Source organism: Lithobates pipiens, unplaced genomic scaffold (genome assembly GCF_037356315.1).
Source record: "Lithobates pipiens isolate NorthernLeopardFrog02 unplaced genomic scaffold, aLitPip1_a1.2 Scaffold_11, whole genome shotgun sequence".
NCBI lineage: Eukaryota > Metazoa > Chordata > Amphibia > Anura > Ranidae > Lithobates > Lithobates pipiens.
The window spans coordinates 841,059-864,581 of record NW_027507696.1 but is presented as its reverse complement, the minus strand read 5'-3'; the positions used below and the strand labels follow the sequence as shown (position 1 = coordinate 864,581).

General features: G+C 43.7%; 1 protein-coding gene across 9 annotated transcripts in view; it reads left to right on the top strand.

Moving 5' to 3' along the window:
- EHMT1 (euchromatic histone lysine methyltransferase 1) overlaps positions 1 to 23,523 on the top strand; it is a 199,794-nt gene that overhangs the window by 117,133 nt on the left and 59,138 nt on the right. For all 9 annotated transcript variants that reach the window (XM_077467962.1, XM_077467942.1, XM_077467956.1 and 6 more), the window contains exons 14-17: positions 8,057 to 8,139; positions 20,676 to 20,782; positions 21,730 to 21,852; positions 21,936 to 22,037. In XM_077467962.1, coding sequence (XP_077324088.1) covers positions 8,057 to 8,139; positions 20,676 to 20,782; positions 21,730 to 21,852; positions 21,936 to 22,037 — 415 coding nt within the window. The remainder of the gene's footprint in view (positions 1 to 8,056; positions 8,140 to 20,675; positions 20,783 to 21,729; positions 21,853 to 21,935; positions 22,038 to 23,523) is intronic.

Here is a 23,523-nt window from a genome sequence, read left to right as displayed (position 1 = left end):
AACAGGAAGGGGAATGTTACAAGTTGGGCAACAACTGCTTTGTTGACTTTTTATTGCTTGAATGTAAGAAGGTATTCCTCGCTGCTTTTGTGAGGCAAGTGAGTGACGAGGAAACGCTTGTCAGAATGTGCCTGGGGAAAAAATACAAAGTATTCAAGTTAAACTGTAAATTTGCCCGACAATTTTTGTTATTTAAGTGTATGTATAGCAAAAAACTTTTTTTTGGATAGAGTAAAGAAGGGTTAAAACCTAGTCAGTTTTGCTGTCTATCCCATTGGGGTGATTCCCTTCTGTCTGAGACACAACATAGGTTTGTTCTTAAAGAGGAAATAAACCCTGATGGGTTTACTTCCTCTTTGATTCCCTGCAAAGGTAAAGAATAATGGACTACTATGCATCGCATCGCATAGTAGTCCATTATGTGTCACTTACCTGACACAGGAGCCAGCAAAGTCACCGCTGTCCCCTGTAGTCTGTAGCGTCCATCTTCTCGGTGGGTCTCGCTGCTCCGGCGCTGTCATTCGACGAAGCCACGATGACGTCACTCCCACGCATGCGCACGGGAGCCGCCAGCCACGGCATATCGCCGTTGACAGCGGCACGCTCAGTGCGCCTGCGCGCCGCTGTCTACGGCTCATGCGCCGTAGACAGCGGTGCCTGTGTTTTGGCAAATATCTCCTAAACCGTGTAGGTTTAGGAGATATTTCTTGGACCTACAGGTAAGCCTTAATCCACTTTAAAGCAGTTGTAAACCACAGATGTTTAAAAAAAAAAAAAAAACTCGCAAGGCAATGGCATAATGTGCTAGTATACATCACATACTAGCATATTACGAAGCCCTCCATCGCTGTACTATCACTGCTGAGAAGGCTGACGCGTTCCCTCGGTCTTTCTTCCAGATTTGTGCGCTCCAGCTGTGTGATTGACCGGAGCTGGGATGGTATGTGTGCGGGAGCCCTCCTTTCTGGCACGAAGCTCTGATGTTCTGGCAAAGTATGCCGGACCTTCAGAGCGCATGCGCCAGTGATGTCACTGGCTGCATGCAGAGTGAATATCTCCTAAACGGTGCATGTTTAGGAGATCTTGCGTTTTACCTACAGGTCAGCCTTATTTTAGGTTTATCTGTAGGTGAAATGACCAAGTGGGGGTTACTACCGCTTTAAGAGAAGATTTTATCATCGCTTCTTGCTCTGGCAATTTAAAAATTTTGGATTTCTCAGCACTTTCTCTCTTGGTGGTGATAATATTCACCGGGACAAATAGTGTAAAATCAAAGTGTTGCATGCTTTAAAATCATATCTTAAAGGGTAACCCCACTTTTGTGAAAGGAGAAAAAAGGCAAATAAAAAAAAATATAGGGCATAGAATTGCAAATCATGAATATTAATAATTACCTTTCCTTTTCAATCTTCAGCACTCTAATTTTCTGTAAAGTGCAATGCAATATGGCTACCTGGAGGCTTTCTGTTCACATATGGTGTGCATAACTCCCCCTGAAAATGTAATTTCCTGATTAAGTGATTGGCTTACTGATTTTCCCAGAAGTCTGCACTAAGATGCAAGTCAGATTTTTGGCATCACCCGCAGCAAATTGAGATACTCCTAAAGGAAAATCATGTCTAAAGGTATGCAGACTTTGCCACTTTCCTCATTAGAGCCCTGCAAGTGCAACAGCTGATTGAGAAAGATAAAATGACTCCAATACAGATTCACTTTGGACATGTACACAGACAAATAGCTATTTCTTCAGAATAACAAAAGGTATGAATTTTCCTTGAAAAATTCCTTGCAATGTACATAGATCACCAAGAGCGGAATGTTTTTTTTTATTTATTTTTTTCTCCACAAAAGTGGAGTTAATTTTTACTTATGCAATACAGAACACATGAATTGATTCTTAGACCATGGGTTATATGCCACTGCCTTCAGATTATTGGACAGCAATATTTTGCTGGAATGTCCCCGGTGCATCCATATAGTAGCCACTTTGTGAGACTACAGTTTTACGCTAGTGTCCTTGGGTGATGGACCCCCTTCTCCCATTGGAAAAGATTTTACTATTTTTCACCAGTTTTTCTTTCCTCCTTTGACACTCCCATCAAGATCTGACTGCCTATTGCCTTATGGCTCACTATCGCTTTCCAAGCTGGTAACTCTCGGTGTATACCTCAGAAACCATGCCCAGACCCCACAGCAGTGGGGCCAGCCTGTAATGTTTGCTTTGGGTGCTGGACCCTGCATTCAGTGCTAACTTTGGCATGTGGTGCAGCTAGCCACTAGGGCTGTGGTCTATTTCCATGGCACCAAGACCCTGAAGACTCTCATGGTTATGCCCACCATGTTAGACAAAGCCTAGACTCTGGATGGCACTAGCGACGTAGGCAAGGTAAGACAGGGTTTCCCTGTACCTTTACGGAACGGTTCCTAGCTATACGGTACATGTCTTGTTGGAGCATTACTCTGATCTGTAGTATGCACTACAGTACATCATTTATCATCAGTGCTAATCAAAACAGGTTTTGAAGGAACAGGTTATGGGGTAATCTACACTTTTTGTGTGTTTTTTACCCTACTTGTTGTTTTGCTTTATTCAGTTTTGTAGGTAAGCGTTGATTTAAAATTTTGGCTGGCTTTTTTTTTTTTTCCCCCACCTCACTAATGGAAGTTTCTTTCTGGCTAATGACATAGTATTTCTAATACCCATACTTGCGCAGTTCTGTCTGCCGTTTTCTGCCACTGGTGCAGTCTGATCATTTGCTGAGTCACCTGTAGCTCGATACATCAGACCTAGCCACAGGAACTTTGTGAGCTGGTGGTTTGTTTTGATTCTTTTATACTGGACAACACTGAACCTCCTCAGCCTTTATCCATTCTGTGAGTACCCCACAGGGGGAAAATCCTCACTTAGCAAAGGTGGGTATGAGCAGGAGCATATGGGATAAATGGCAAACATTCCACTGCAGGCCCTTAGGAAGCTTAGGTATCTCTTCTGATCAGTGTCCATTTTGGGTGGACACTGACTCATTCTGAAATGGCTAGCTGTATAGTATGCTGGTATGATGGGGGTCCTGAGGCATCTCCCATGTGGGTGTGAATCCAATTTGAGCATGCACCATGTAAGGTGTCGGTCATTAGTACTTCCCAAGTGTGGGGTATGCCAGAAGGCCCCAGTGCCTCCTCGTTTAAAACAATGCTGCCTTGTCTGGCCAGGGGTTGGGATAGCATAGAGCCTCAGGTGTTAAGTGCCCCCTGGGAGTGGTGATTCTGGGATGCTCTTGGTAGCACTATGGGTTTTGGACTCCACTGGGAGAATGAGCCCTTGACTCATGGGCTAGGTCTTTAACCGAGACCAGTACAATTTTTAATAGGCCACGCCATGATGCTCATCACTGTCACTTTTTTGTTTTATTTCTTCACTCGTGTTTTTTTCACTGCACTTTATATGTGCCTTTGTTTTTTATTTGGTCTCAGGTAGTAGAGTGTGGGTCTTCAGGCCTACCCTAAAGTCTAAATGGAGGATCTGTGGCAGTCTCCTTCCTTGGGGGTGCTTGTCTTTTGGAAAGCCCCAACCTAGTAATCGGTTGGCTACAGCTGACCATGAGGAGCAGGGTCCACCGAGCCTCTTGGTTAGTAAACCTGAGTATGCTTTACCCCGTCAGCAGTCTTGTGCCATAGAGGGGTCCTTCCTTTTCAGAAGGGGACCAGAGAAACACCCTTGCTCACTTTTTTTGTGTGTTCACATGTGCTTTTTTAGTTCACCTTGGTATTTTGTTTTTTGTCACTGCACCATGGGCTCAAAACAAAAATGGGGTGCCAATAGCCTAAAATGCTCTTCTGCATTTCTCCCCTACAGTCATGGACAAAATTGACACCCCTGCATTTTTGTAAGATAATGCACCACTTCCCCCTGAAAATTGTTGCAATTACAAATGTTTAGGCATTCTCATGTTTATTTCTTTTGTTTGTATTGGTATGACACAAAATAGTGGAGAAACAAAAAAACGAATCTGACACATTCCACACAAAACTCCTAAAATTAACTAGACAAAATTATTGGTACACTCAATGTAATATTTGGTAGCGCATCTCTTGGGGGGAAAAAAATAACCTCAATCAATCACTTCCTGTAACCATTAATAAGTTTTTTTACATGTCTCTACTGGTAGTTTGGACCACACTCTTCTTTTGCCAACTGCTCAAGGTTTCTCAGATTGAAAGGGTTCCTTTTCCCAACTGCTTTTTTTTTTAGATCTCTCCACATGTGCTCTATAAGATCTAGATCTCTACTCATTGCTGGCCAGTCCAGTACTCCAGTGCTTTGTCTTAAACTATTTCCTGATGTTTTTGACTTGTGATTTGGGTCATTTTCCTACTTTAAGACCCATGACCTCTGACAGCTTTCTGACACTGTACATTGCACCCCCCGATATCTTTGATTTCATAATGCCATGCACACAGTCAAGACATCCTGTGCCTGAAGCAGTAAAACATCAGTGAACCTCCACCATGATTGACTGTAGGGACTGTATTCTCTTCTTTTAAGGCCTCTTTTTTTATTTTATTTTTTTATGAAAACAGTAGAATGATGGGCTTTACCAAAAATCTGTAATTTTGTTTAGTCTGTCCACAGCACATTTTCCCGAAAGGGTTTTGGCAAATGCCAATTGCTTTTTTTTTGTTTGTTTGTGTCAGCAGTGAGGTCCTCCTGGGTCTCCTACCATAGCACCCCTTTTCATTCAGACGCCAACATATAGTATAAGCTGACACAGTTGTACCCTGTGCCTGAAGGTCAGCTTTAATTTGTCTGGAAGTTGATCGAGGTTCTTTATCCATCATTCAAACAATACTTTGTTGCAATCTTTGATCAATTTTTCTCTTTTATCCCGGGAGATCAGCTACAGTGCCATGGGTTACGAAGGTTTTGACAATGTTGTGCATGGTGAACACAGGAACGTTAAGGTCTGTGGAGATGGACTTGTAACCTTGTGATTGTCCATGTTTTTCCACAATGTTTGTTCTCAAATCCTCAGACAATTCTTTGCTGCTTTCTCTTCTCCATGCTGTGTGTGGTACACAGAGACACGCAACAGAAAGATTGAGTCATTTGTTACCATTTTATCTGGTTACCATTGTGATTTCTATATTGTCAGCACCTGTTAATTGATGCAGGTAAGTTTATTATAAATTACAAGAGCATCCCAAACTTGGAATGCAATTATTTCTTACAATTTTGAGAAGGTGCCAATCATTTTGTCCAGTCCATTTTTTGAGTTTAGAGTGGAATGTTGGCTTTTTTTTTTTTTCTCCACTTTTTTGTCTCATACCGATACAAACAAAATAAACATGAGAATGCCTAAACATTTGTAATTGCAACAATTGTCTTGGCAAAGTGGTGCATTATGTGACAGAAATGTAGGGGTGCCAATATGTTTTGCCATGACTGTACTTTATTCATTGGAACTTGAACTACTTGGCTCACTTAACATTTGCAGAAGGCAAGGGGGCGGCTGACAATCTATCAGAGGCTGCTGAAGATTTTTCATTACCAAGTTTTTGTGAATTTAATCATTTAGCTTCTATCTATATGTTGGCTACAACAGTCCCGTTGGTTGAGGCAGTACTAGTCTCTGGCTAGATGCACATAGTTCTGCGTGCCTTGTTTTGTCACGTTTTTGGGGTTGTGATCAATATGTGCAAAGAGAGATCACCCAAATATTTGAAAGTATAACTCTTTATTTTTTTTATTTTTTTTATAAAGTAAAGAAAATATGACAATACTTCACTAAAGATGCTGTTTCGCCAATGAGTCCCCCCATAAAGACGTGGCCAGTCATTCAGGCCAGATGCTTGCACGTTGCATGATGAAGCTCTGGATGAGACTAACTTATTCCAGTTTGGGCTGTGGAATTTAAACTTGTGTATAAGGAATAGACCACCCCCAAGCCAACTCCCTTTGCAATATGACCCATCAAGGACGTTGTCAGTTACCAATAACATTCTTTTGGTATACGGTAAAGCCATGCTTATGTCCTTACTTGGCCTCCTTTTAACCAAGATTCGGAGGCTTAAAATGCATTATTGAGGCACATTATCAATAGGGAAATTGCATACAACATATTTCCTTATCAGGGCTCCACGTATTCCGTTTGTCACAAGAAAGAAGGCAATGTCGAAGTACCTTCCCTATACTTGATCATGCCGATTAGGCTTTATTTACGGTTTGGCCTAACTCTGAGAAGTTATTTACTCCTCCTGACATGTTTGCTGCCTTGTAACCTACAGAAGAGAAATTCCCTCTGTTTACCCTGGCATTCTAGTACTAATAAAGCTATCTACTAATCTTATTGAGGGCATTAACTCATTAGAGATTCAGTTGATTTGGAGACTTTTCTGAATTCCTCCTTTGCCCTGGCAGGTCCAGAGCTGCAGCTGGCCATTGCGATCTTAGTTGCTCAGACTATGGCAAACCGGGCCATAGAGCTCAACAGTAATCTTTTTTCTAGTATTGATAATCCTGTTCTTTCTGCAAGATTACAGTTCTTGCCCTTGGCCCTGGCCTTTACTATTCTGTGCGGACGCCATGAAGAATGTGATTCGTCAAATTTCCAGAATGACCTTACAGCTTAGAGCTTTGTCCAACCCTGCTTTTTGACGATGAGCTCCTCTTTGGAAAATCCCTTGAAGAATACATTGAGACAGTTACAGAGAGAAGGGGGTACCCTCTCTGTAGTCCTACCCCACTATGCACATTTACATCCCCCTTTTGGTTTTTCGCCTCTACCTTGCATGTACAATCCATTACCCCTTCCAAGTGTCATCCACTGAAGGCCCATCCTTTTGTGGTAGACCCTTCATCTCTAAGCCCACAGGACCTGCTCAGAAGCCTTCGTCACAATGAAGGTCATCTGAGATTTGCTCCAGCTTAGGCCCCATTCACACCTGAGCATTTTTGTAGCTTGAAGCCTGAAGCTACAAAACGCTGGAGGGGAAAAAATCTATTGTTCTCAATGGAGATGGTTCACATCTCCACTCCAAGTCGCTTGAAGCCGAACATCTGAAGCTCAAACAAGTTCTGGACCCTTTTTTGTCGCTTGAATCGGGCAGATTTTGGCATTTTTCTTCTTTTTACATTGGTGACCTTTTGCCCTGCACAAAATCGCGGTAAAAACCGCTGCAAAATTGCGGTAAAAACACAAGATTTTCTGCCTGAAAATGCTATGCTCAGGTGTGAATGGGGTATTAGAGCAGGGACATCTCAGGCCCTTTAATTCACTCTATCTTTTGGAGAGTTACACTGAGTCCCTATTGTCATCTGTTTTTTCTACTACCCATTCCTACTTGTCAAAAAAAAAAGCAGACAGTTTCCGTACACGTTCTTTGGGCCCTTACAGTCACAAGGTGTGGCCATCTTTTTCAAGAAGAATTCCAAATCCTGCTCGGGGCCCCATTTCTGTATAGGGACATATGTCATGGTGACCCTACAAATCATCTGTTTACTTTAATCAAACCGGTTGCTATTTTCTGCATGGGCAAAGCTTGTTGTCTTCAAAGCACAAATACATATTTGCTTGGCATTGGATGTGCAGGTAATGGTAAGCTTTTGGAAGCATGTACAGTTCTCTTCAATAGTCAATATTCAGATTTTATAACTGTTGTATGATATCTACATTAATGTTGCTGAGATCTGGCTTTTCCACCATGGAATGTGTAATAGTCTATTTTTCTGCTTAAACCTTCCTATGACACTGTCTCTCAGACACAGCACTGGACCGAGATTGGGCTCAGGTAAGTATTTGGGGGTGGGGGGCTAGGGGGAGGCCATCTTAAAGGTTTTTTTTTTACCTTGCAGAGAATGCATTACAAGCACTTTAAGTATTTACAACATAAGCATTAGATTTTTCGGCAAACCCTTTACATGTTCCCCATTTAGTAAGAGCGTGATTGTATGATGACAGCAGTAGGTTCATGCATTGTATTATATCTGCCTTAAAAGCTCCTTTTAGCGATTTATGCCTTGTTACATTTTGTTTCTAATTTATTTATTTTTTCTTCATAGGCCAAAAAAATTACGCTTCCACCCCAAACAGCTGTATTTTTCTGCAAGGCAAGGGGAGCTACAGAAAGTGTTAATGATGCTTGGTGAGTAGCTTTTGTTGCTGTCCATTTAATTCTGCCAAAACAAAGCTTTAGAAATTATAGGATAATTAAAGCCAACTTCATGTGGCACCTTCATTCGGCTTACACCCCAAGCTTAGATCGTTTTCAGAAAGCTTATAAAATACCTGTTGCAGTGTCCTTGTACCTTTGTGTGATCTGGCCTTGACCTATAAGTACAGTGGATATAAGAAGTCTACACACCCCTGTAGAAATGCCAGATTTTTGAGATGTAAAAAATTCAGATCAAGATAAATCACTTCTGAATTTTTTCCACCTTTTAATATGACCTATAATCTGTACAATTCAATTAAAAACAAACCAAAATCTTTCAATAATGTGGTTGCATAAATATGCACTCCTTTAAACTAACAATTTGTTGAAGTAACGTGTTACTTTTTTTGACAGCATTCAGTCTTTTGTTGTAGAAATCTTTCAGCATGGCACACCTTGCCTTAGGAATCTCTACCCACTCTTCCTTGCAAAAATGCTCAAAATCTGTTAGATTGCAAGGGCATCTCCTGTTCACAGCCCTCTTAAGGTCACCTCACGGAATTAGTTCAGCTAGAACATTCCAAAATTAGATTTTCTTTATCGTACATGACCGGACACAGAGCCTCAGTATTCTCTGATGGGTTATATAGGCACCACTAGGTGATGGACACTGGCACACCCTAGACAGGAAGTTTAGCCCCCTATATAACCCCTCCCCTAACTGGGAGTACCTCAGTTTTTTCGCCAGTGTCTTAGGTGTTGGTCACGAGTAAAAATGTGCTGAGCTGACCTCCTCTGGAATATCCTTCTGGGGCAAGCCACGCAACTGGATCCATTCGAAGTGCTTTTCTAGGCCGAATTGAATGGTACCCGGGCCTCGTGTCCGAAGAAACGAGGTTCTGCCTGTAATGTTTTAGAAAACTGGACCCCGGTATCCAGTATTTGTTTTTTTTAGCCATATCCCTGGCAGGGTGCTTTGCAGGTCCAGAGCTAGGATCCCCCTTTTTTAAGGAGACCCTAGTCCCTGAAGGCTTTTTTCAAATGGAGCCCACTGTGAGAGGTGAAGATTGGGTCTGTTACCACAGAACCCTGCAGCCGGATAAGGTAAGGGAGATTCCTAAGGAATTTTTCTAGTTTCTTATGGTTTTTTTCTACTTTAATGTTGCTATGCCTAAAGTCGCCACTGGGGGCTGTCAAGAGCACGTACCTTTCCATGCCTGTCTTTTTCGTCTCTGTGATCATGCTGCACACTCCTCCGAGCCCATGCCCCAGGTAGGCCCATAGGGCAGTCAGCGGTACCCCAACCGCCGCCCCCATTACAGTGGTTTTTCATCCACCTACCCTGCGCTCTCCTCCGCCCCATCCTCCCCTCCCTGGCGGTGGGATCGGAACCCTCGGCTCACGTGGGAAAGCAGGGCTTGTTTAAAAAAGGACAAGAGGAGGGGCAGTATGGGTGCCTGGAAAAAGGTGGCGGAGCGCAAGCGCGCCATTTGGCGTGGGTTGACGCCCACAACGAGGGCTAAACAAGGCTGTAAGATGCACTCTTTTGCAGGTGCACAGCTCAAGGAGGGACACAGAGCGGTTGGAGGGCATGTGAGTGTGGCTGACACAGGCATCCCCAGGCAGACTTTGGCCTTTATAGCAGCGGTAGTTGCTGGACTATTTGCTCAGCAGTACGTGCATTTCTTGTTGTACCTCAGCATTTGTGCTTGGCACTATGGGCAGAAGAGGTACAGGTACCTTAAGAAATAGGGGCTCAAGGGGATCTCCCTCAGGCTCTGAAGACCCCCCCCCCCCCCGCAGCACCATCTCCCCCTGAAGAACCTAGGGAGGCTGGTCAGGATGACCCGTCGGGGTCAGGGGCTACATCTGCTGGCATTTCAGCCCCTGTATACATCACTCAGGAGGTTTTTTTCCTCAACCATAAATGGATTAGAGGAAAGATTGATGGCTGTGATTACATCTTCTCTAGGGGGAAGAAAGCACATTAAATCCCCTTCTACCCAGGACCCTCAAACAGAGGAACTCTAGGAAAGGGATGATTCCCCCTCTGGAGATAGGGATGAAGATGACTCAGATTCTGGGGAATTTAGTGGGGAAGGTCCCTCATGGGCTTCATATGCTGAGAAATTGCTGGTGCAATCTTACTGAGGGGGTCTGCTCCACATTTAAGTTACCTGTATCTGAGCCGATTGAAAAACCCACATCTAGTTTGGGTTCACTTAAGCCTCCTTGAGCGGCGCATGCTTTTCCTGTTCATTTCCTGCTGGAAAAGCTTATTTATTCTGAGTGGGATCACCCAGATAAACATTTTTTTCCCTCCTAAAAAAATGTTCAACTCTTTATCCTATGGAGGAAAAGTTCACAAAGATGTGGGGTATTCAATCAATTGATGCCGCTATCTCCTCTGAACAAAAATTTGACTTTTCTGGTTGACAACACTGAAATGCTTAGGGATCCAACTGATAAAAAGATGGAATTCCTGTTGAAAAACCTTTTTGCCTTGGCAGGTTGAGTTGCTCAACCTGCAGTGGCGGCAATTGGGGTATGCCAATTCTTAAGAGATCACTTTAAACGGGTGCTCAAGGTTTTCCCTGAACAGCAGGCCCAAGAATTGGCCGAGCTGCCAGCAGCCTTGTGTTTTGCGATTGATGTACTCAGAGATTCTATCCTTCCGACCTCTCGTCTTACGCTTGTGCTGGTACATATGCGTAGAGTCTTTTGGCTTAAAAATTGGTCCTCCGAAACTCCATGCAAAAAGCTCCTGGCGGGGTTTCCTTTTTGCAGTGAAAGGCTGTTTGGGGATGACTTGGTCAAATATATACAAAAGCTATAAAGTGGAAAAAGTACCCTTTTGCCAGTTAAGAAACAGAGTAAACATCCTTCATTTAAAAGGACTCTTTCTCCAGTGCCTGGGGCATCAGCCTCCAGGCAGTCACGACGGCCTCCACCGGCAGGTTCAGGAGGTAAAACTCAGAGTCAACCCCAAGGACAAAAAAATTCCTGGGGGAGGAAATCTACAAGACAGAAAGCTAAAGCCTCTTTATGAAGGGGCGCACCCGCTTGTTCGAGTCGGGGAAAAGACTGCTACCATTCTCAAGGGTCTGACAGGAGGAGTATTAGGACAGATGGGTGATCTCCACAATAACTATAGGTTACAAACTAGAGTTCAGAGAATTCCCGTGTCCTTGGTTTTCAAATGTCCCCAAAGACCCAGAGAAAAAAGAATCTCTTCCAAGTGTTTTGATCGACTTCTGTCGCAAAAAGTAATCATGGCACTTCCCATGCAAGAGTAGGGGTTGGGCTTTTGTTCATACCTTTTCACAGTGCCAAAGCCAAATGGAGATGTCAGACCCATCCTGGATCTCAAGGATCTGAATCGGTTCCTAAAGATTCAATCGTTTCGCATGGAATCAATCCGATCAGTAGTCTCCATCCTACGAGGAGGAGAACTTCTGGCATCAATAGACATCGAAGATGCTTACCTGCATGTACCTATTTTCCCCACTCATCAGAAATATCTGCATATGCAGAAATATCTGCATATCTGCGGAAAAACGCCATTTCCAGTTTTTAGCTTTGTCGTTTGGGCTAGCTACTGCACCTCGGGTGTTCACAAAGGTCCTGGCACCTCCTCCTCCCTTAAGGGCCCACTGTATAACGGTCATACGTACCTAGACGACCTGCTCTTAAAGTGGTTTACCTGTAGTTAAAAAAAAAAAAAAAAAAAAATCATGTATGGTTTAGGAGATATTCCCCTCGCAGTGAGCCATGGACTGCGACAGCGGCACATGTGCACAGGGGATTCTCGGCTGAAAGCCCGGCAGACGCCGGACCCTGCCGGAAAGAAATCTCCCGTGCACGGGAGTGACGACGTCGCGGCTCCGGCCACTCACAGCGCCAGGGCCGCGATACCTGGAAGACACGCTGAGGGAACATGTCTGCTCCCTCGGCGTGGATCAGGTGAGATGTTGGGGCCTAGTGGTAAGTATTTCATAATGAGCTAGTATGCTGTGACCAAGAACCCAATGGTCACTCTGAGAGCACTTCAGCATTTCTCTGTGGAGAGAGCAGAACCTTCCAGAAGAAAAACCATCTCTGCAGCACTCCCGTCAATTAGGCCTATATGTGAGTGGTCAGAGGGAAGCCACTCTTCAGTAAAAGGCACACAACAGCCCTCCTGGATTTTGCCAAAAGGCACCTGAAGGACTTTCAGACCATGAGAAGCAAAATTCTCTGGTTTGATGAAACAAAGATCAAACTCTTTGGCCTGAATGGCAAGCGTCAGGTCTGGAGGAAACCAGGCACCGCTCCTCACCTGGCCAATACCATCTGTACAGTGAAGCATGGTGGTGACCGCATGCTGTGGAATGTTTTTAAGTGGCAGGAACTGGGAGACTAGTCATGATCGAGGGGAAGATGAATGCAGCAATCTACAGAGACTTCCTTGATGAAAACCTGCTCCAGAGTGTTCTGGACTTCAGACTGGGGCAAAAGTTCATCTTCCAACAGGACAACAACCCTAAGCACACAGCCAAGATAAGGAGTGGCTACGGGACAACTCTGTGAATGTACTTGTGTAGCCTAGACTTGAACCTGATTGAACATCTCCAGGGAGATCTGAAAATAGTTGTGCACGGACACTCCTCATCCAACATGATGGAGCTTGAGAGGTCCTGCAAAGAAGAATGGGAGAAACAGCCCAAAAATAGGCGTGCCAAGCTTGTAGGATCATACTCCAAAAAGACTTGAGGCTGTAATTGGTGCCAAAGGTGCTTCAATAAAGTATTGCGCAAAGGCTGTGAATAGTTATGTACATATGATTTTTTTTATTTAAGATTTCAAATAAACTTCTTTCACATTGTCATTAAAGTGGTTGTAAACCCCCCTGAGGCATTTTTTTTTATGTATGGATTGCATGGGTTGTTACAGACGTGGCGCAAATGTCATATCAACAGCACCTTTAGAAATATGCTTACCCAGCAAAATGGTGACGCGTTCAAAATTGACAACATTGTCAAGAAAATCCACATCATCTTCTGTCACCCTGTCAGTCTAGGCAGCTAGTAATATAAAGCAATATAAAGTAAATCCGCAGCAAACTTACAAATCAACAAATTCAAGGTAACTAGCAAAAGATTCTTTCAAAGTGTGAAGATATTTGTTAGCTCAAAATCTCAAGATTTAAATACATGATTGGTAACAGTACACTCTTGAATGATTCCACAGGGGGTTCCCTCTTGCTCATGATGAACATCTGAATGAAAATGGGATAAGGAGGCAGGCCAGCACTCACTGTGGACAGGGCCACAATGAGGTTATTCAAGGTTCAACTCAAAACTCTGCACCTGGGCCTTTGGACCTCAGGGTCTCCCCTCGTCTCTTGGGTGTACTCCTCATTTCTGCTTTTTAACTAGAAAGGAATTGTCAGCCTCTATGGCAGACCTGAATAGTGAAAGTCTCTGCTCTGATTTAAGTCTGCGGAATACCACCAATCGGCATCCCCTGCTGAGTCATTGTCTAATTCATCCATTGCAGCAGAATTGATTGCTGATGCACATGAGGAGGGGGGAGATCTAAGCTAAAAGAAACCATTAAAGTGTTAATCTCAACAGAAAATCTGTTAAGGTGACCCTTCCCAACATTCCCGAGCCCCACCCCCCACACCTCTTTTACCTCCCATGATTCTTAGCTGTTAAGACTCCGGCAAGCCACTCCAATGGTCTGGGGATTTGAAATCCCCCTGCTTTCGCTACACTCTCTACTCTGTCCAGCTCCACCAGTATGGTCCAGACAGTTTCTAATAGGTCAGACGGACAGTGCTTACTAATAAGAATCTCTCTGGTCTGTACTGGCAGTCCTGGACAGAGGAGAGAAAGCAGCAGGATTTAAAATCCCCAGAATGTTGGAGCGGCCGGTGGGATGTTGAGTGGTTCTGGTTTTAGGTCACCTTTACAGATCTACTGTAAGGATGAACTTGGGTTCTGGTGGATGAGGTACACTCCTTTTGTGAAGTTAAATTTGTTCCAACCTGCCCCACCCAAGGTCACTAGTATGGGATCTCTTCCCAAGTCCAAGAAATCTATTCGTGTTTTTTTCTGGTTTACTCACTAATATTGGGCTTTCTGTGTGAGGACTAGCTGCAGACAAAGTGTATACACCTTCCAGGAGGTTTGTGCAACAATAGCCAGTGGAGAAAGCCTAGCACAAAAAAGTGGGAAGTGCCTATGGTTGATCTGGATGGAATCAGCCCATTAGCAATGGCATTGTTGAAACAAAGGGAATTTCTAGCATCGATAGACATCAAGGATGAGTATTTACATATTCCCCACCTTTTCACTTCCAGTAGCTATTTTTGAGATTTGCAGTAGGCAAGTAGTCAGTGGCTGTTCCCTTTAGCCTAGTCATGGCCCCTTGGATGTTCACCAAGGTGCTTGTCTCAACCCTTGCATTGCTGCGCTCTTAGGAAATCAACATTATGGCATATCTGGATGTACTTGGTGATTGAATATCTATCCCGCCTTGGCCCTTACAGCCAGAGACGTTTCAGAGCTTCAGGTGGATTCTCAAACTGTAGAGGTCTGCATTTGGATTCAATCCATCGCTTGGATTGCCTGGACTTAATCTTGGATACGGTCTAAGCCCAGGTGTTTCTTCCCCAAGAACGAGTGTTGACTCTCCAAGCTTATGTCTGGACCCTACAATTTAATTATGCATTAGGGTACTGGGCCTCATGTCGATTTTTGCAGGCCTTTGCAGCCCAATGGAGGCCCACACACACGCACGCTTCGCCCTTTGGTGCTTCTTCAGGCTCGCATGTGCGATCGGCGAGCCGGAGAACAAATCTGTCACTTCCGGAAGTTGATCATACAGATTTCTGGTGACCAGATGGTCCCCAGTCATCTCTATCACTCTCGGAGGCCTGAGTGTGATGTTATAAGGTCTTGTCCGATCCGGCGGATATAAACAGTGGCGGGAACTCTGCTGGAAAGGCCGAGAGGATGCTTTTTTTTTTTTTTTTTTTTTTTTTTTTATATATATATATCTCGGTCTTTCCAGCCAGGAGGAGCGATCTGGGGTCTTATAGACCCCAGATCTCTCCATAAAGAGGCACTATTCCTATTACAAGGGATGTTTACATTCCTTGTAATAGGAATAAAAGAGATCAAAAACTTTTTTTTTTGAGTGTAAAAACAAAAAAAAATTAAACGCATACGTAACTCGTGTCTACATATGTAAACGGCATTCAAATAACACATATGAGGTATCACTGTGTGCGTTAGAGCAATAGCAACAATTGTAGCCCAAGACCTCCTCTAACTCTAAACTAGTAGCCTGTAAAAAAAAAAATTTGAGTCGCCTTTGGAGATTTGGAAGTAATAAAGTTTGGCGCCATTCAACGTGTGCGCAATTTTTAAGTAGAACATGCTAGGTTTCTATCTATATACTCAGCGTAACATCATCTTTAACATTATACCAAAAAATTGCGCTAACTTTACTGATTCTCTTTTTTATTTTATTATTCATGATTTATTTCCTAAAAAACGCATTTGAAAAATTCATGCGCAAATATCGTGTGGATGGATGGTTTAGATCAAAGCATATTCATGTGTTAAAATGGTCCAGTCAAAGTCCAGACCTAAATCCAATTGAGAATCTGTGGCAAGACTTGAAAATTGCTGATCACAGACGCTCTCCATCCAATCGGACATAGCTTGAGCTATTTTACAAAGTCAATTGGTCAAAAATGTCACTCTCTAAATGTGCAAAGCTGGTAGAGACATACCCAAAAAAAGATTTGCAGTGAAAGGTGGTTCTACAAAGTGTTGACTCAGGGCAGCAGAATACAAATGCACGCCACACTTTTCACATGTTTATTTGTAAACAAATGTTGAAAAACATTTTCCTTCCACTTCACAATTATGTGCCACTTTGTGTTGGTCTATCATATAAATTCCCAATAAAATACATTTACCGTATATACTCGAGTATAAGCCGAGATTTTCAGCCTCTTTTTTGAGGCTGAAAGTGCCCCCCTCGGCTTATACTCGAGTCATCGCTGTCTGCCCGCTCGATCAGCGTGTCGAGCAGACAGACAGCGGCCATTCTATGATTCAAAAGCCGCGCCTCCGGCTCCGCCTTCGCCTGTGATAGGTGGAACACTGAATTTCCCAGCAGCATGTGTTCCGCCTATCACGGGCGTCGTCTCATCCTCGTACTACGGACGAGGATGATACGACGTCCGTGATAGGCGGAACACAGGCTGCTGGGAAATTCAGTGTTCCGCCTATCACAGGCGAAGGAGGAGGCGCGGCTTTTGAATTTTACAATGGCCGCCGACGAAGAGGGCACGGGACGGAGGCAAGGCACGGCACGGGACGGGACGGGACGAAGGCAAGGCACGACACGGGACGGAGGCTCGGGACAAAGGCTCGGGACACAGGTAGGCTGGACACACACACACACACACACACACACACACACACACACACACACACACACACACACACACACACACACGGATGGAGACACACACACACGGATGGATGGATGGATGGATGGAGACACACACAGGGATGGATGGATGGATGGAGACACACACACACAGGGATGGATGGATGGATGGATGGAGACACACACACACAGGGATGGATGGATGGATGGAGACACACACACACAGGGATGGATGGATGGATGGACACACACACACACAGGGATGGATGGACGGACACACAGGGATGGACGGACACACAGGGATGGACGGACACACAGGGATGGACGGACACACACACAGGGATGGACAGGCATGTCTCACCCTCGGCTTATACACGAGTCAATAAGTTTGCCAGTTTTTTTGGGGGTAAATTGGGGGCCTCGGCTTATATTCGGGTCGGCCTATACTCGAGTATATACGGTACGTTTTTTTTGTTGTGACATAAACTTCAAGAGGTATGAATACTTTTTCAAGGCACTGTAGCAGCAAAAAAAATTATTTTTATGTGACTTATAGGCCCCATACACACTATCAGTTTTTCTGCTGAGTTTTTTCCTTCAGATTTACCAAAACCATATACCGTATTTGCCGGCGTATAAGGCGACTGGGCGTATAAGACGACCCCCTATTTTTCAAGTGAAAACATAGGTTTTGGGCAATACTCGCGGTATAAGACTACCCCCCTTCTGAGGCAACACCATTTAAAAAAAAACATTAGAACCATTAAAAAATACAAAGCAAGAATGCCAACTACTCATCCGCCATGCTGTGATATGTCATAAAGTAAATCAAACAATAATAACACAAACAGATCTGTGGAATGCCACAACTCTGGAAAGTCGAATTTTTCACTAACCAAACCTATACCACTTTTGGGTTCCATTCTATGGGAATTGTCCACCAAAATGCATTTATTAACCCGCCTGTCATATGTCCCAGATTTACCGGTCCCTCTTGGGTGCCTGGGACCTCAAAGGCAAACAGCAGGATGTATAGTAGTAGGAGATCAGTGAATGGATTTACCCAGGGAAGTATGGTGAGCGGTGTATTATTTTAATGAATACAACACCTGCTTGGATTGGCAGAGGCTGTAGCATCATCAGCCCTTGCCTCTCTCTCTCTCTCTCTCTCTCTCTCTCTCTCTCTCTCTCTCTCTCTCTCTCTCTCTCTCTCTCTCTCTCTCTCTCTCTCTCTCTCTCTCCCAATCCGAGCAGGGTACTCTATGTTCATTAATAGAATACATTGCTCGCTGGTATTGGCTCAACGGCGTATACTGTTTGTAGCTGAAGCCACATACAGTATTTAGCAGACATTTGGGGGCTGACATCAATCGGGCAGCATTGTATACCCGGCGTATAAGACGACCCCCGATTTTTGGGCATTCTTTTTAAGTGTAAAAGGTAGTCTTATACGCCAGAAAATACAGTAATATGAGGACAAACCTTAGGAGTTTCAATTTGTATGCAATCAGGCCGGCCCTTCTACTACATGGTTTTGGTAAACCTGAAGGAAAAAATCAGCAGATAATCAGTGTGTATGGGGCTATTCATTATTGCTTCCATTATTAGATTTGCTGCTTATAACTGTGAACTTGATTAAATGGGTTTAATATCACTTTAAGGTGCTTAAAACTGTTCTTTAATTCCCTTGTTTTGGGCCTGTTGGCATTGTTTACTTTGTTTGCTGTCCTTCGTTTTATTGCTTGGGGATGTCCCATGTAGACTTAAAGCAAAGTAACTTTTGTTGAGGGGAAAAAAACATTCCCCTCTGTGTGGTCGTTGTATATTGCAGGGATTTTTTCAAATGTTGCAGATTCCTACCTTTTTCCAAAAGTAGTTCCTGCACTACTTTTGGCGACTTTGGGGGTGACTTCAATAGGCATCTGTGCATGAACGCACAGAGATGTTTTTCAAGTCGCCCCCCCGAAGTCAAACTGAAATGCGACTTTGAAATCGTGCAAGTTCAAATGAAGCCGCACAATTTCAAAGCCGTGTTCAGTGTGAACAAGGGCTTAAGGAGCCTGTGTCCTGTGCTGTACCCTAAGGGAATTCAATACTGTATCTGCTGTTTACATGGATCATCAGTTTTTTTTTTTTATGGACATGTAGTGTACATTATCCTCACATTCTCATTTAGACCCCTTTCACACCACACCGCAGATAGCGTGGGCGGTAAAACGCCGCTATTTTTAGCGCATTTCGGCCGCTAGCGGGGCGCTTTTACCCCCGCTAGCGGCCGCGAGAGGGTTAAAACCGCCGGCAATATGCTGCAATAGCGGCGTTTTGCCGGCGGTATTACAGCGCTGCCCCATTGATTTCAATGGGGAGCAGCGGTGGAGGAGCGGTAAACACACCGCTCCTTCACCGCTCCAAAGAAGCTGCTGGCAGGACTTTTTTCTGACGTCCTGCCAGCGCACCGCTGTAGTGTGAAAGCCCTCGGGGCTTTCACACTACAGACAATGCTGCAGCTTCTTTAGGGCATTTTGCAGGCGCTATTTCTAACGCTATAGCGCCTGCAAAACGCCCTGGTGTGAAAGGGGTCTTAGGGGGGATTGGTGTGCCAGAGTGTTTTGGATTTACTTTATTTGCCCCTCCCGCCGAAAAGATCTTCTCATTTACCAGAGCAGCTGACATTTCATGCAAACGTGGGCTGCTGCCTGTTTTAGGTCGCATGGTAAAGTGCTGATGTGTGCACTATTCACAGCTTGCTAATAAGGGCTCTCCAGCTGCAGTGGGAATAAAAGAGAATTTGATTTGTGCCGGAGAATTTCTTTATGTTTGAACTTTGCTAGGAGCTGCCCATCAGCCCACCTGGGAAACAGTTTCCTCCGCTTGTGCCTCGTAATTGAGCACAGATTTGAGCAGTGGCAGGGGGGTGGGGGGGGGCAGCTTTCTGAATATACTTAAAGTGGTTGTAAACCCTTACAAACCACTTTGACCTACAGGTAAGCCTAGATTAAGGCTTACCTGTAGGTCCAAGCAATATCTCCTAAACCTATATGGTTTAGGAGATATTTGCCCGAAAACGGGCACCGCTGTCTACGGCGCAGGCGCACTGAGCGCGGCAGTTCCAAGAATGGAGCTGCCGCATTTGTCGACTCCCGTGCGCATGCGCGGGAGTGACGTCATCGCGGCTTCGCCGAATGACAGCGGCGGAGCTGCGAGACGCCACCAGCAAGATGGATGCGGCGGACTACAGGGGACAGTGGCGACTTCGCTGGCTCCTGTGTCAGGTAAGTGACACATAATGGGCTACTATGCGATGCGATGCGATGCGATGCATAGTAGTCCATTATGCTTTACCTTTGCAGGGAAAAAAAGAGGAAGTAAACTCATCAGGGTTTACTTCCTCTTTAAGGTGGGTGCTTTTGGTTTTATTTATAACAAAATGGATATAGAATGTAGTGATGTATATGTCCCACTTCTAAACGTACTGTCCAGTCAGACATGCAGATGTACGTTTTACAGGCATGTTTAGCTTTTTAGGCTACTTGTATGAACCTGATCATCATAATATGCATTTTTTTTTTTACCAATAATTTTATATTCTAAGATTTTATTTTATACAAATAAGATCATATTTGTATTTCTTGTTTCTAAGTATATATGTACCATAGAGGTAGCCTTTTGTAGAACTCACTGCCCTACCTGTTTGGTCTAATGGTGGATCTCACTGAATTGGATGATGCCCACTTTGAGCACCTCCTCTCATAACCCCCCCCCCCCCCCAAGTACTTCCACACAACAGCTTTATGAACAATTGACCATAGGAATACATTTCTCCAAATTTTTCAGCTCAGCCGTTATTTATTAAATGTTTGATTTAAAAGAAATTTGGTATTAAAGTAAACTTATTTTTCTTCAAGTTGCAGATGATGAGCTGCGCAAACTGTTGCAGCTATATAAATCCTGAATAATAATAATAATAATAATGAGCTCAAATCGCCTGTAGTTGATACAGATAAGTGTGCAGAAAGATCATTTTAGGATGTTTCAGCCCTGCTATTTCTAATTACCAAAGTATTGCATTTTAGTTGATGGCATTGACCCCAACTACAAGATGGAGCAACACGCGAAGAGAACACCTTTGCACGCCTCTGCAGAGATGGGCCATACAGATATCTGCCACATGCTTGTTCAGGTGAATGTTGCATTTATTTATTTTTAAAATACAGCGTAGTTTTGCTTTTTGCAAAATTAAAAAAAAAAAAACTTGACTGAAGGACTATGGTGTCTTTGCTGTTTGGTGCTGTATTTCCTGCCAGCTAAACAAATTTATAAAGCTTGCATATGTAATATCCATTTGCCATCTAATTCAAAAGTGATAGCCTTTTCTTTTGCCGCGGCTAGGTGCTAGATAAATGAGAGACAGACCTGTTGGTATTAAGCTGTGACATTAAAATAGAGCAGGCTATGTATTTGTTTTTTTATTCCAAGTATACAAACTTAAAGGAGCGCTATAGGCAAAACTTTTTTTTCTTTTCATGTTGGATAGTTTAAGGGAGGGTTAGAACCCCTGTAAGATTATATATATATATATATATATATATATATATATATAATTTTTTTTTTTTTTTTTTTGCACCATCTATGTCCCATTGCAGAGATTTCCCTTCACTTCCTGTCCTGTAGCCAAACTGGAAGTGTAAGGAAATCCCTGCAATTTAAGGGAATTCCTTGGGGACTCCCACGTCACCAGAATTTGTGCCCCCATTGGAAGATTTACCATTGATTACGTTTCTGGGGACAACCCAAAATTGGGTTTTCGTTTTACTTTCAATAATGGTAAACAGGACAAATAGGGGGAATCTATCTATAGAGAGGAGGATTCTCCCTAATGGGGGCACAGACGGCAGTAAAATATGAAAAGCATTCTAATCTTTCTGCACTGTATCAAAAACTAACAATGTTTTGCCTTTAGTTAAACTATAAAAACTGTTATGAGATGAAATTGAATCTTTCAAGACACCTCTGCCTTGGATATGTCATTGGTTTGCCACTTTGTCCAGGAAGTCATCTTGGCATCATTTTTTATGGGTTTTAGTGCATCAGTTAGTAAGATATTTTTTTTTCCCCCATCCACTCCAGGCTGGTGCTAACTTGGATAATTGCTCTGAGGATCAGAGGACACCCCTGATGGATGCAGCTGAGAACAATCATTTGGAATCTGTTAGGTATCTGGTCAGAGCTGGAGCTTTGCTTGATCCCAAAGTAAGTTGATCGTCTTTAGCAGTTGGGTCTGAATTCATTCTGTCACCTGAAAAATCCGTTTTCAAATCTTTCTCTGTTTCCAGGACTCTGAAGGTTCCACATGTTTGCATTTGGCTTCCAAAAAGGGTCACTTTGATGTAGTGAAGTATCTGCTCAGCAATGAACACATGGATGTCAACTGTCAGGTAAGGCTGCAGAGGATTGGACACTAGCTTAACCAACTGTAGGCCAACCCAGGATAAACCCCTTCTATTACCAGCATGCCTCTTCTTTTTTTTTTTTTTTTTGTGCTAATGTTCTAGCAGGAAAGACGTGTTTTCATCAGCTTTGCTGTGTAAAAGACTAATCTGTTTTAACTAACAACTTATTTTCTTCAATAAAGACATCTCTATTTTGCTGCTAGAGCTGGTCTTTTCAACTGCAACTGTCTGGCACGACTGTCCTCTGCCTGGGTTTTGGAGGACCATGTTTCTGACCCTACTCAAATGGACACGGTGGGGATGGTCTGGAAGTGACCTCTGGCCATTGGGTTCTGTATAGCGCAGTGTTGGTAACAAGTTATCTGCGGTGATAACTTTCCAGAGCTGCCAGCATTGCCTATGCCACTTTAGTCACCTCTGGCCATCCAACCCTCATCTGCTGAGGTTTTTGCTGAAGTCATCCAAGACTTTATGGCTCAAATCACCGGGTTATTTGCCAACTGTGACTGCAGAGGCCACAAGCGTGCCCCAACACCCTTCTGAGTTGCTCCAGGTGGTGCCAGCTGAGTTTATCCTTATCCTGAAGGAGTTGTAGTATTCAGCTATTACTCCCATATAAAAAGACACTGTTTTGGCTCCAATCGATGCAGTCCCTAGTATTCTGAAACTAAAGGATCAGCTTGTTGCTTCTACCAGTTTTGTTTCCAGTCTTGGGTCTTTTGGAGCAGTCTGCTGTGCCTGTTGTTATAACATCCTAGATGGAGATTGGAAACATTCTGACCAGCTGTTTCCCCCAAATGCCTTGAAAATGTTTGGAGAGGATTTTATATAGAAGTAAGCTATCCTCAATGCAGTATTTAGCAGTGTCCCACCTTAAAGTGGCTAGTATTCATGTAGAGGATGCACACATCTTTAAAGTGATTGCAAAGGCTCGTTTTTTTTAAATTCAATAGCAGACATGTTATACTTCACTCCTCTGTGCGGTTGGTTTTGCACAGAGTGGCGTGGATCCTCCTCTTCTTGGGTCCCTCTTGGCTGCTCCCAGCCCCTCCCTCCTTTTGAGTGCCCCTCAGCCAGCAGTTTGCTACAGGGGGCTCCCAAGCTGAGTCAGTGTCTGAATGGATACACAGAGCTCTAATTCCCGACCTGATTGACTTTGACAGCCGCGGGAGCCAATGGCGCCACTGCTCTGTCTCAGCCACTCAGGAAGAATCAGGAGGGCTGCTATACACAGAAGAATTTTTATCTTAATGTCTTCATGCATAGAATGCATGAAGATAAAAAAAAAGCTTCTATCTTTACAACTTCAAGTACTCCACTGATAATCAGCTGGAATTCCTTTCCATAATGTTGCTCTCACTGTGAGTTTATTTTGTCAGACCATGGCTAGCTGGCACCCTTAATAGGGATCTTACCACTGCTGCTGTTAATCCCTTGCTTATAAGAATGCTTGAAGCAATGGCTGTAGCTT